Genomic DNA, 15,320 nt, shown 5'->3' on the forward strand with positions numbered 1-15,320 from the left:
GTTTTGACTGAAGTTAAATGATGATTTAATATATGTTACAAATTTTCTAGAAGATTATTTCTAAGAATTTAATCCTAAAAATTGTTTAAAAAAATAGTTTTAACGATATTAAATTTTTTAAAAGAGTGTGAGAAAATAAAATGAAATAGCAATATACTTTTTACTCTATATCTTGTTACTAAAATTAACTTTCATTTTCATATTTAAAAAAAAAACATTTTTCCGTTATTTATTTTGGAATTTGAGTTAATATTATTCAAAAGTGTTATATTTTTATTTTGAAACATAATATTAAACCTTACTCAGTCATTAAATTAATCTCTGTCAAAATCATGGAAGTGGTCATATGTTAGAATAGAGAACAGTGTCAAATGTGAATTTCACAAGCAATTGAAAAAAGTGTTTTAGTAAGTGTATTGCATGTGATAAATATTTATTTTATATGTAGCTAACATTTACAATAAAGATATATCTTTTTAATCATAAACCGTAGTGTAGAATTTTAATGAATAATTTAAGTTTATGTTAAATTATTAATTTTATTATTATTATTATCTCAAAATCTCGATAATAACTCATTTAGATGTTATAAATAAAAGTGGAATTCTAGAGATACAATTCAATTAATTAGTTAATTAATTTTATATAAAATATGTAATTTGAAATAGTTAAGTGGTTACTGCCGTCACGCTCTAATGTCTAAATCTAATTAAAAGAACATAGAAAAAAAAATTGAACAGAAATAGTTAATATATGGAATATAAGTTAAAAGAGTTTAGAAACTGTATGAGATGAATATATGGTTAAAGTTTCCTTATCTCAATATAATTAATCGTATTAGTTTAAGGCGATAAAAAATAAAAAGAATATTTAATTTAAGAGGGAGTATTCTACTATAGTTACCTGTGACAATGTGGAAATACCCATAATATGGAAATATAAGTTACTAATTTGGGTATGGATGATGTGTAATAGATTACGTGAGGTGATTACGTGAGGTGGTTGTTTGAATTCCTTGATTGTTGAGAGTTGGGAGAGAAGAAAGATTATTCTTCCACCTACTAATTACGGCATTTAAATGGGTGTTAGTGTCAATTCTGAGCATCGCATCTACATCATAGTACTCATACTACCTTTTCATCTACCAATAAACATAATAAACCTTACATCTTGCCTTATGCTCTCTCATTTTTTTGGCTATCTATAAGACAACCAATTGGTTTATCTTAATATATATCTTCTTCGTTTATGATATTTGGATCTCAAATATAAGATAAGGAAGTACTTTATCTTATAAGACAACTTATTTTATGTGACCCTTTTGCAAAAAATTATTTAATCAATGTATTAATATTTGTATACTGTAGAGGATTCATCGGTCGAGTTTGGAAGACTGATTTGATTAAGAAAGTTAATTAATCCTATTAATTACTATAGTGAATGTGAATATACAAAACTAATGAGTAATTGGTGAGTTTTATTAACTAAAAATATATGGTATTAATAGATGATTAATGAGTTTGACGATTATGAAACCTATAAATACTAGATTAATATTTAGGTAAAGAAAGCTTTTGACAAATTCACACTGAAACCTCTTTAAGAAATATATATAACTTGAGTATGATCCAACCATCCATCGAAAAAAATATGAAGAAATTGAACAATTAGAATTAAATGAAAAGGGAAAGAGAACGATCAATGGAACAGCAAGAAAGAAAGAATGATCGACTTCGGATTCTTTTTGATACCATGAAAGAATGGGATTATGATATGTATGAATTATTGAAGTTAATATAAAAGTTTTATATGGAGCAAAATATGAAAATAAAAAAAGATTTTGAATGTTTAGTATTTAGAATGAAAGGGAAGGAAGGTCGGTAGTTGCAGCATTATAGAAGCACATGCTCTGATAAGGACAGTTTATGAAATTCATATTATTATTGAATTTGTCGGTTTTCTTAGGCTCTTCGCTCAAACCGTAATTGACCTACAAATTACATGGAATTAAAAAATACCCTAAACTGGTTTTCATATTGCTCCCAATTCCACTGTTTCAATCAATTAAACTCTTATACTTTCTACTAAAACTAATCCTCTTCAATAAATATAAAAAAATAGAAAAAGGTAGATAGAATATGGATGGGGGAATGAGGGTGTAATTGAAGAGAAGTAGATTGAGGTTAGTTGTTGGCATTAATTCACTGAATAATGAAAGCCTTAATACAATGATTATGATTAGGCGACAGTTGGCTCACTCTCACCACCTATTACAAAATACGCACGCTACCATAAATTGCATTACATTTCATTTCCCCTGCATTTTCGTCAAAACGTTAAATTAATTAATTAGCACCAATATTTGACATCAAATTCCACGTCCCTTTCTGGCCCAAAGTTTATTTATGTAATCTAACCATATCATTCCTTCGCTATAAATTTACATCCACGTCTTTCATTGTTGAAGATCAAATTTAAATATATCAATATTTTCATATAAAATCATAATAAATGATATTTAAATTGTCTTTCTCAGTAAATTTGATTTAAATATTTTTAAAAAAAGTCAAGTAATTAAAATAAATTTCACTGTCGTATTTAATTTAATTAAGCCTGGATAAACAGTATACATATATCTTATTTAATTGTCCTCCATATACATAGATTGATTTTGAAGATCAAGGTATATGAAATTATGGCATTTATTTATTACCTAATATACTTGGTATACTATTGTACCTGGACAATTTAAACGTACCTTAAAGTTACATTATATTTGTACATTAATAAAATTATTACGATAACCATGTAAAAGGCTTCAGTTGAATACAAAGGTTAAAAAGAAATACTCTTTTAACAATACTAATGGGTTATCGGATCGAGTACAGTGCTTACCCGTAATATGAAAAAAAAAGAATTATCCACTATCCGTTCACTATTCACACATATACTTGTTTAAAAAAATTATTAAAACATTTTAAAATATGTGAATATTCATAAATATTTCAAAATATATATTTTTATAAATTATTAAAATAAAATTACAAAAAAATATAAAATATACTATAAATTTAATTTCAATTAAATTTAATCTTATAAATATAAATTAATTTTAATTTTAATTAAATTTAATGTAAATTAGATTTTATTTTTATTTTTTACAAATAATATAATACTCATACTAAACAAGTATTAAAATATATATATTATTCGCAATATATATATATATATATATATATATATACGGGGTTTGCTAACTTGCGTACGCCTGTTTTTCAGTTGGTATATTTTAGCAATGTACCGGTTTCAGTAGACAAAAATACCTTTATATCATGAATTCTAAGTTTTAAGGTTAAGGGCATTTTAATAATTTTCATTCTCAAAATTAAAAAAATAAAAAAAAAAATCCCAATCCCTTATTCACATCTCTCATTCCTCTCAACCTTTCTCTTTCATCTCTTTCACTCCAACATTTTCTCTCTTTCACTCCAACATTTTCTGTCATCCCTACACTAGCCCTAATTGAAAAAAATCTAACACTTGTCTTATTTTAATAATTTTCATTCTCAAAATTAAAAAAAAAAAAAAAAAAACCCAAACCCTTACTCACCTCTTTCATTCCTCTCAACTCTTTCTCCTTCATCTCTCTCACTCAACACATTTCCTCTGTCATATCTGCACTAGCTCTAACTAAAAAAACACTAATTATTAAATAAAATGGTTAGAGAAAAAAATATTTACAAAAATAAAAAAATTAAAGCACCTAATTTTTTCTTTATATAATTATAAATAAAATTTCAAGATTTAGAATTTTTATTGTTTGATTTTATAATTGAGAATTTTATTATATTTTGATTTGTTTTTTTCTTTAGTAAAGGAAAACAAGTTAATGAATTTCTACCAAAAAAAAATTAAATGATTATGTAGCAATGTTACTTAGTAGTCTCAGAATGTAAAGAAATGTAAAGGAAGGATGCTCATAAGTCTTGGTGCAAGTTGTGCCCGTCGGCTGTTATATATATATAGTGAAGATAATGAAATTAAAAAGATTTTGAATGAACTTTTTTCGAAATGTGAATATGACTCAACTCTTTACAAAAGTAAATCGTTTAATAATGAATGTTTTTTTAGTTAGGGCTAGTGTAAAGATGACAGAAAAAATGTTTGAGTGAGAGAGATGAAGGAGAAAGGGTTGAGAGGAATGAAGGAGGTGAGTAAGGGTTTGGGGTTTTCTTTTTTTAGTTTTGAGAATGAAAATTATTAAAATAAGGCTAGTGTTTCTGATTTTTTTCAATTAGAGCTAGAGTATGAATGACAGAGAAAATGTTGAAGTGAAAGAGATGAAAGAGAAATGGTTGAGAGGAATGAGAGTGATGGGTAAGGGTTTGCGAGTTTATTTTTTTAATTTTTGAGAATAAAAATTATTAAAATACCCTTAACCTTAAAACTTAGAATTCATGATATATAGGAGTATTTTTGTCTATTGAAACTCGATACACATTGCTAAAATGTACCAACTGAACAACAAGCGTACACAAATTAGCAAACCCATATATATATATATACCAATTATTTATCGTAAATTTAATTCACAAATACGATGGACGCATATTTTTTTCTATCGAATATCAAATTCATGGATGGTTTCCCTAAAACTCACTTCAAGAACAAAATTTCATCATTCTCCAACACCTAATGTCATATATGTCTTTCTATCACTTATGAGTGGGAAACTTTAACTATATACAATTTTATTTATTACTCTTTTTTCATTTTAAAGATGATTTAATATCACTTATTATAATTTTATTTACTTGTAAATCGAATTTCTATTTTATAGAAATTAGAAAAAAAATACTCTATCGCCTATTTTAAACTTGATTGCTTCCTGAAAAAGTAATTAAAGTTATTATAAAGTTCAAATTTTACGAGCAAATGTAACTTCAAAAATTAGTAAAGAAATTACTACACGTTTTCATGTTTGTTTATGTATACATGTTAAATCAATTTACTTCTTCCATCTTCTATCGAAAGTTAATTTGAACAATCTTGGAATAAAAAATCAATTTCTATATTTTATATGATTAAAAAATGTAAGACTTTGGTTGAAGATGAATTGAAATAATTTGTATTATTTCCAAAATGATTTTAAATTCTGAGAGTATTATAATGTTGGAAACTTTGCTTTATTTAAAACTAGAGATATTAATATTTTATATTCTACTAAAATATATATGTTTGTGTGTTGAAATTGATTCGTTGTTTATAAAATATTACTGTCAATAATTATAATGATTTCCAGCACTAATCAGTTTAAAAGTAAATTATCAAAATCTTATTTTAAATTAATTACGTTAAACTATGGGTTGGACGAATTTACATTTTATATATTGGGTAAAATATTAAAAATACTTCATAAAATTTGAATAAGATATTTATACAAATCAGAAAAATATTGAGAATAGGCTAATCATATATATCAAACAAAATTTTAATTAGTTTCTCCTAAGCTTTCAAATTTTCTAGACATGATTATGACTATAATTACATTACTTCATTAAATTAATTCTTAAACAAGGGCACAAAAAGTACCTCTGAAATTACAAATAACGTATACATTTCAATTAAACATAGGCCAGATTAAATTAACTATTTTGTTCAAAAGTAAATTAGTGGAATCTTGCTATTTTATAAAATAAACATGTACTAAAGCAGGGGACAAAATGGGTTAAGCATCTCATATTTATGATTTTGAAATATTATTTAGTTACTTCTACAAAAAAAAGAAGGGAGGTTTTGTTTTCAGACGAAATTGGGCGTTATTCGAGCATCATCAAACGTCATAAAACTTTAAAACAAGTAAGGAAAATACAACAGAATAATAAATGAATAGGCCACTTACCTCGGGAACCAAATTGCTTGCGCCCCATGAAAAAAACAAAGTGTCATTGACACCCTAGGCACTACAGCTTGTTCCCGTGGAAACCACAAAGAAGTCTGCACCGCGATCTTTACTGACATGAATTCCTACATTCCTGGTTCTTGAATCGTTTTGATTTTTAACTTGCTATTTTTTTTTATATATATAGATTTGTGTACGCCAAAAGGGAAAGGGAAATGAAGAGTATATTGAGTACAGGAAGAATGAGGATATTTGTCTTACAGGGAGGTTTTGATCACGAGACACAAGAGGGCGGTATAAAATGGACAGAAGAAACAGGGCACGAGAAATGACAAGTGTCCTTTATTAAAGATGTGATATTTAGATACAGAACCAACACGGAGGTAAGAGGAAAGTAAGAGGAAATACGTTTCACGGGGAAATTGTGACGGAGAGAATGATATACACAAGTTACAGAGGACAGAGGAGGGAAAAAGCTTTATGAAACTTTGTATATCAGATTATCTGTTCGCTCAGAAGTAGGTTTCACAGCAGACACACACACACGAGGAGGCGTAAAACTAAAGCGATTATTATTTATTTTTTTCATCCAGATAGATATCCCACTTTTTCAATCAAAGCTTGGATATCAGCACCGCTGCTACCCTCAGTTGCCTCCACGATGTTGGGACTGTCTAATGGCATCACATCTGAAAGAGGGTAGCTTCTGTTATTATGGAGTTGATTGATTGCACTGCTTCCCACTCCCTTCAGTATGACACTTTTGTGTAGGCCGCCCAGAAGTCCTTCGTAATCCGTGTCACCGCATTCTCCAGCGAACACTACCATCTTTGACAGTTCAAAACCCCATCGAACATACAGGTATCTGAAGGAAAACCACAAACTTATTAGATGCAAGACTCACAGCAGCGCAATAGAGGAAATAGCGCAGAGAAAACAAAAACTAGCTCATGACTTGCTTTTGTACTATAGCACATTTGCAGAGACATTGCATAATTTCATACCATAATGTCAGAAAGAAACGCAGTAACTGCTTACCCCTCTCTGAGTAAAGAAAAGTAGACAACAATATATACGGACTATACAGGAACACTAACTTTAGGCATGACGGGATTTTTGGAATGATGATTCAACAATACCTCAGAGCTTGGGAACGAGATGCCAGCACTGGAATTACGTTCAGTCTTGTCCCATTTTGGCAATATATCGGATGGCAACGCAGAGCTTGGATCCTTAATAACTTACGAAGCTCTTTCACCGGGGGGGCCTGCAAAAGTAAAAGAGCAAAATAAGTGAATCTGGAGAAAAAAAAAATTGCACAGAAAACTCCACGTAGAGTCTTAATAAACTACAAATGGTTCTAAATACATAATCATAGAACAGAAATAGAATGAAAAATTACCATTCCTGGCTTTCGCACTTTGAAAGCATAACAGTAGTCAGTGGAAAGCTGTTCAGCAGGACTCACAATTTGTTCAGCATTCCCTCCCTTCTTATCAGTGATTGAATCAGCCCAACGCAATAAAGTTTTCCTCAACCCTTCTCCGCCCCAACGGTATTCAATGTGTGAGTGGTAATACAAGTCAACCACAAATGGGCGATCTTCAGGATTGAGGGATGGATAATAGAGATCACTGCCACTGTTGCAAATATAAGCATCAAAATCGCTGGGACTCAAGCCACCTGAGATTAGGAATGACTGTATCTCGGATATTGTTAATGATGTTGACAATATAAACCCTATAGAACCTTCAGCCCTATCCCTTCCAGCAGACTCAAAGATGACTTTAATGGTTTCAAGGAGACCTGAAGTGGTATCAGAATCCACAGCAATGACAAATAGATGCTTTCTTCTCCTTAATGGGGGAAATTTACCAGCATTTGGATTTTGATCTGATTTTTCTGTAGCCCCACCCCTTCGCACGTCCTTAGAGATTCCCTTCGACCATGACAAAAGAGCATTCTCTAGTTTTGTCTTTCTATCAACAACATTTCCGTCAGAATCCAATGAATTGTCATTTCCACTACCCCCACTCTTCTCACCATCCAACGAAAACTTCATGTTTAGAGATAAGTCCTGTATATCTCTCAAGGAATCACCTGGTGATTCTGATTCTGAACTTTCACCTCCATCCTCACTTCGCTGCCATTGTGGATGCCTTGGTTTGCAAGTGGCTATTTTAGATAGGTAAGTTTTACAGTGCTCAGGCCATGAAAATAAATGAATATTCTTCAATCCGTTCTGTCTACATTTTGCCCAAAGTTGCTTGTTGCTTACAAGCTTCAAAAGAGCATCTGCAATAGACTGCTGATCATGGGGATCTATGAGCAGACCATTATCAAGTACCTGTTTTAGCAATCAATCAGGCACGGAAATTTCCAAGGGAACCTTTTCAAATCCATACATAACCACCAAACAGAAACCATACCCTATGAATATCAACAGGACCTCCATTTTTAGTAGCAACAGTTGGCAAACCATGAGCAGCTGCCTGTTCAACCAACACACAAGTTAATGTTTACATCTCCCAAAAGAAATTAAGCAATAATAAACAATTCAGGATTGAGAATATCACCTCAATTAAGGTAAGACCAAATGGCTCAATGAAAGCTGGATTAATGAAAACACCCTGCATAGATATTGAATCTGAATTAAATGCAAGATGACAGCATAGTTTGCAGAGGAAAGAACTGGCCAAGAAAGGATGTTAATACACAATTGGATCACCTAATTTCACAACTATATAAGTGTATTTACACCAAAAAACATTATACCACCGTAGATATACATATCAATTCAAAATGGCAGGTCTAATATGATTTGGCAAGCCAACCGATTGCATGTTATGTTACTATGCATCACAGATGGTTTTTGAGTTATGCAATGTACATGAAATAGTGCAATTTCAAATCATTGATACAAATCATACAATCAAATGATGCATAAATTTCTTTTCTTCTGCTTTTGCTTTTCTTTTACCAGATCTCATCAGAGAAATTGTGAAGTCTAAGATGCTTACAGTCTTGAATGAAAAGGAACTCGGAGCATTGCTAATAGCGTCCTGTCTGCTAGTTTCATTGCTTCATTTTCACTATTCTAACACATGGACCTCAAATCGTGCACTTATTCTATTTCTACGTAGTAGTATGCACCCTATTTGGTTGGTGCAGAGCTTTATTTTCACTCCTTTCAAACACAGGTTTCTCACATTCACCCACTCACTTATGCACTTCATCTATTATACTCTATTCCAATTAAATAAGCGAAGTTACCTTTGTCTTTGCTGCTAAACGATATATGTCAGGAACCTCAGATTGTTTGTGATGTTTAGGATACGCCACTTGCCCATACAGATCATACTTGTCAATCAGCTTAAGTACAGAGAGAAGAACAGAAGCATTTGTGCTAGACATCTCATCAATTCCATCTCGGTTACCCATAATTAATGTCTGAAAGCCAAAGAAGGGGAAGGACAAATAATTAATCAGTCAAGCAAAACAATTCAGATGTCCCGAGAATCAGGAACAAATGATACTAAAAAAGTTCACACTGGTCATTCATAGTTTCATACAAGGTTGGCAAGCTCTCGAAGAGGACGACATTCCCCAAATGCTTTTACCAAAGTTGTGATGTTCTTTTTAGGGTCCGGTCTGGCAAGGGCAAGTATCATAGGCTTGCGAGGGTTGGTAAAGAAGCGCATTATCTAGCAATCACAAAGTTTAAATTGCCATTAAATTCCACTTTTTGTATAGAATTAAAGGCAGAACTTGCTTGCCAATATGTATCTAACGTAATCCATCACTACAAAACAAAAGCAATAAATTGTATAATTATTTAGAAAACATTAAAAGTAATGGTGAGCGTATTTATAACCTCAGACCAAATAGGTGGATCTTGAGGGGCAGGATGGTCCAAATTCCCTTCTGGTTCACCTTCTATATCACCATCTTGTGGAACAATATGATGGAACTCCATACCGGGTGGAATTGTCTGCAAGGTACAATGAGATTCTAACATTTAATTTTGCATGGCATACCCCTTGCAGTACGTAAGAAAATGTAATCTTGCTTCTGGAACAGGACTCCACAATAACTGCTGTTATCAAGAGGGTGCTACGCAAACTAAAAGGTAAGCCTATAGTCTTTTTAAAATTATGCATTCACAAGAAAGCATGATACTCCATGCTAGGGTTTGCTTCCATATACAAAGCAAGGTACTTCTTTATGAGTATAAAGATGGAAAACAAAACTTTATGTCTCATCACAATTTAAAATAAGAAACCAAATGAAAAAAAGACAGATTATGCTCAGAAATGGACTTGTCTAATACAATATAACCAAGCAGTGAACATTTTGCTTTAGGAGTCAGGTTAAAAGAAAAGGCTCAAATCAACAAGATAGAAAACAAACTTATAATATTTCAATGAAAAGGTTTATAAACTTGAAATTTTAACTCTAGCCACCCAAAATCTATAACTCGAAATCATGGTCCACAAGAAAGATCATTAACATGTAGCTAGAAATTTTCGGTTTGATCTGGTACTTACAGCCATGCGGGGCATGAATCGCCCATAACAGCTCACATTTCGCCTGATCCTTGCTCGTATTTTACGCTCCAATACTGGATCAAAGCCATCATACAAGCGCCATTGTTCTTCTATTTCCTGTCTAGTGCTTGTAATGACTATTTCAGACCCATCAAGGGCTAATTCCTCAGCTTCTATCCTACGCATGATCTTGTAAGTTGCATTTATTTCATCTCTCGATAGTCGACCTTGCTTTAGAAGTTGTTCCAACTTATCGCGGCCAAGCGAGTGCCCAGTAAAAAGCATAGGAACATTTAAGGCGCCAGATAAAAGAGCAGCAGAGTCACCTGCATCTGCATAATGTCCATGGATGGCGACTGGCCAGATTGCATGCCCGCTGCCAATCTGTTCCCCAAGAGATTTGGACATCTGTATAATGTGGTTAAGTGCTCCGTCAACAAATTCAGGAATGTATGGCCAGAGAAGTTCTTTCGGAATATATTTATCTCTCGGACCAAAGGGAATACGAACAATATAAGAACCGCTACTCTCTCCCATGTCATCTCCATAATCATCCGCGTCTCTTGGTGTCAACATTTCTGTTGGCTCCGCATAACTCCAGTCTACATCCGGAGCCGCCACTTGTCTAGTTAGCAAATCAACCCGATAAACTCCTGGCATTGACCCCAATGCCCTCGCTAGTTCCACCACATACTTAACCTATTCAGCAGAAACAAAGACAGATGGAAAGATTTTAGTTTCCACATACTGGCAGTGTGAAAAAACAAAAGGAAGACAAAGGTCCTTTTTGGATAAGTTTTTCCCTGAACACTAGCAGAAAAAGAAAACTAAAAAAAGTTGGAATAAACTTTCTCTCAAAAGCTGAACGTGCTTTTTTAAATAAGTCTATTTTGTATATAAATTAAAATCAGCATTTCGAAGAAATTAAAAAACAAATAAAAATGAAAGCGCTACCTGACCACCGGTATCAGAATCACGTCCTAGCTCCATATTCTCACCTCGTATTAGGCCATGAATGCTGCATACATATACCCCTTCTTGTTAAAAACAAATAACGAAATCAAACCAATCAAAGGTTAATTTAATCAGCGAATACACAAATTACACTCTACAAAACAGAATAAAGAAACAAACAGTCTACCTTCAATATCAATCTACTGATCATCAGAGCTTGATTCAATTACACATTCATTACAATAATAAAAAAATAAAAAAAACAAACAAAAAAACAGAGGTGAAGGACACCTACCTAACGAGTACAATGTAGAGCTTCTTCCCTTTCTGACTGTTGGCCCAAGTCTCCATGGCATCGGCAGAACTGATTCTGGGCAGCCTGGCTCTGTTGGCGTCGCCGTGAGCTGACGCGTCACTGACCGGATCTCCCTTCTCTCCTTCCGACAAGTCCTCCGACATATCCGCGGTGGCTTCCCTCCGCCCTCGCTCGCGCTCGAGCCGGCGCTTGTTCACTCTCTGCGCCGCCTCACTCTCCAGCTACTCAAATCCATCACAACACACACAGCACGATCAATACACATCATCAAGCAGAATAATCACAACACATAATTGAAAATAATTATAATCGACGGGATTGAGAATCGAGAATCGAGAATCAAGAATTAAGAATTGAGAGTCGATAATCGAACCTGCTTCTTCTGGCGAGCGAGGTTCCAAATCCGCCAGCACATATTCTCCAACCTGGTGTTCCTCTCCTGAGGACTCCTGGTGGATGAAGCCTATAAAACGAAAAGAAGAAGATCAGCAGAAAGAAGTGAATGAGGGGAATCAGAAAGAGAGCGAGAGAGCATACCCGAACCCATGAGCGGTAGAGATCGGTCTCATCAAAGCCGATGACCTCTTCGACGAAGTAGCGAGTAGGACTGAACCTTCCTCTCTCTCTGAGAAGCAGAGAGGACTTGGAATCGTCGAGGCCAGGCCCTACGTCCAGTATCGCTTCCAGGTAGCTGTTGAGCCAATCGTTCCCTGCCATTTGTGATTTATCCCACACTCCTCCCTGCTTCCACTTCTTGCTCCTCCTGCTCCTTTTAAAGTGAATCAGAGGAAGGAGAAGATGTGTGAGGTGAGCAGCAATCGAAGAAAAATAAAAAGAAAGAATATTCCCGGGAGGGAGGAGGAGTCTGGAAATAGACTGTTGCGGGAACGTCCTTTAAGCGGTTAAATCTTTTTCTTTTCTTTTTCTATTTTATTCTTTCGGTCCTAACGAGTCCTGCCATCCGCCCCTGGATGTATGGATGGATGGGATCGGATGGGACCTGGTGAGAGCAATCCTCGGCATTTGTCAGAGCAGTACTTTCTTACTTTTCACCACCATCCCTATCTCTCTCTCTATATTTCTCACATATACTACCTCTTAACACAATTTCAATACGTCAATAAAAAATAATAATATTTTAACAATTTTCTTTTAATAATTTTTTAACAATTATTATTATTTTATTAATTTATTTGAATTTATTCTAAAAAATATTTAAAATGAACAAATTACAAAAGTATTATGAAAAAGTTATAAAAAAAATTGTTAAAGAAACTTTTTTAATCAAACAATTTATTCCACACTCATTTTACTTATCATAAATACTTTTTTTATAATGCCTACACAGCTTATATTTAAAATCATTTTCCTTTACTCATCTATGTCTAACCAACATCTTTCATTACGTTTTTTTTATTAATAGAACAACTTCTTTCAGTAATTATTAATAATTTTATTGGTTTTTTAAACGTTCCTTTCTGTATACATATTTTTATTTTACTTTTTTACTTCTTTTTTTATATGTCTTTCTTGATCATTTTCAGTTTTTATGAGATATAATAATTTCTTTGACGAATTGACGACAAGTCCTCACCCATTTTACCGTTTCTAATCACCAGTCAATTGTTACGTAATCAATATATGTCTTATGATAATTGTTACATTTATTAAATGTGACTTTGTGATGTCTTTATGATTATAGAGTTTTGAAAATCTCTGATAAAAGGATAATTATTTGTTATTTTTATAAGTGAGATGAAAAAAAAAGAGATTTTTAGATATGTTTAGAAAATTATATACAAAGTAATTATTATTAAAAAAAAATTGTAATATTCGTACAAAAGCTTTGCATGTTATATTTTGCGATGTCTTTACTCATTAATCTCGTACACATATAGTTATAAAACTATGTAAATATTTTATCTTTTACAAGTTACATATGAATAGTTTGACTATACTTTTGCATATTACATTATTATAAATATACTTTGATGTTTGCTTAGTTATAGTATTATTATATTAGTGTCGATATTAATTACAATAATAATATACAAATGATTTTTTATGTTTTAATTATATATATATATATATATATATATATATATATATATATATATATATATATATATATATATATATACACCGGTTATATCTTATACCGGTTATATCTTATCTATCAAGGTACATATACTTAATAATCAACCAAGAAATATTATTCATTCAGTTTTTTTATTCATTTAATATTTATATATTTCAGTGTAAGATAATCTTTCTCAAATAAAAACAATAAGATAAAAATTATAATACTTTAAATTATAGTATTTATTTAATTTTTAAAAAAATGATAGGTCGAAATAAAATGAATCCTCTCTGCCTGGTAATTTTATTCTAAACTAAAAGTCAATAGATATAACACACCAATGAGCCAATATGAGCAATTGCATAGAAATTATTAAACCTGGGCTTAATCAATTAAAAACAAAAGCACCGCCCAATATTATCAGGCCCACACCACTCTCAGCAGTAATTTGACACAGTAGCTTCTCTTAAAAAGTAACAAGGTGTCCGAGAATTTCTATGTGAGAATTAAAAGTTTGAAAATAATACAGTTCAATTCATTTTTTATTTTTTTTATTCAGATTGTCGTTTTCAACATGATACCCCGCACTACCAAAAGTTCAATGTTTGTGTGATTATTATTATTATTAATATGCCGATAAAATATCATTAAATATAATATAATAATATATAAAAAAGAGTAGTGACACGTGTCATCCTTCTAGTGTGAATGCTCTAGGTAATGTTGTGATTATTATTAAGTTACTTATTCAATAATTAAAAATCCAAACAAGAAACTAAGAACAGAAGACACCTTGAATACTTTAAGTGCAAATTATTTTTGAAACATGGCACACTCAAACTGTTAATATTTATTATTAAAAATTCAGCCAATAATATTTACCTTTAATATGTTGAGTTTTTAAGTTTTTAAATTAAATAAAATATGTTGAAAAAAAAACTAAATGAAGTTAACCTTCGGCTGTTAAGGAAAGGTATTTTTAATAAAGGTAATTAAAATATTTAAATTAAATATTAAATACTGTTTACTTAATATCTTAGAGTTAATAATTAATATTTGCTTCAAATACCATTATATGTTAGTGCAGAAGTTAATTGTCCTTTTCGCCACAAAGTCCGTAATGATACCCTAAATTGAAACTAAATCGGATATTTGGGAAAATACTAAAACACCCTTGCTTTGAACGGCATTTAACACTTCACGGGTTTTGGTATATGATCTCAATTATTAGAATACAACTTCATTAAATTAAACAATAATTGATCAACTTATCTAACCAATATGCTACATTTGATACAATATTACCAAATCTTTTTTTTTCCTGTATGTTAGGTTAGTGGATTCTTTCTTCTAGATGTTTGGAAGATAGTCTGAGAAAAAATTAAATGAGTTTTTGTATAACAAAGATAATTCAGAAAAGAAGTAATTTGTGAAACAAATCACTTCTTTCAATTCATACAATACAATAATAATTATCATTTCCTATATTAATTAACTTCTCACATTAAAACTAAATGGTAT

The 15,320-nt window shown here is 31.6% G+C and overlaps 1 protein-coding gene across 1 annotated transcript; it reads right to left on the reverse strand.

The window, feature by feature from the left end:
• Positions 1-6,107: 6,107 nt before the first annotated feature.
• On the reverse strand, positions 6,108-12,436 carry LOC106768365 (probable sucrose-phosphate synthase). Its single transcript, XM_014653480.2, has 13 exons — positions 12,257-12,436; positions 12,093-12,182; positions 11,699-11,940; positions 11,404-11,467; positions 10,450-11,148; positions 9,777-9,893; positions 9,475-9,606; positions 9,176-9,352; positions 8,479-8,532; positions 8,332-8,394; positions 7,305-8,249; positions 7,042-7,169; positions 6,108-6,767 (listed from the first exon to the last, which is right to left on the reverse strand). Exons 1-13 carry the CDS (start codon positions 12,434-12,436, stop codon positions 6,488-6,490), a joined length of 3,171 nt encoding a protein of 1,056 aa, XP_014508966.1. The 3' UTR covers positions 6,108-6,487.
• Positions 12,437-15,320: the final 2,884 nt, after the last annotated feature.

The sequence above is a fragment of the Vigna radiata genome, chromosome 7 (genome assembly GCF_000741045.1).
Source record: "Vigna radiata var. radiata cultivar VC1973A chromosome 7, Vradiata_ver6, whole genome shotgun sequence".
NCBI lineage: Eukaryota > Viridiplantae > Streptophyta > Magnoliopsida > Fabales > Fabaceae > Vigna > Vigna radiata.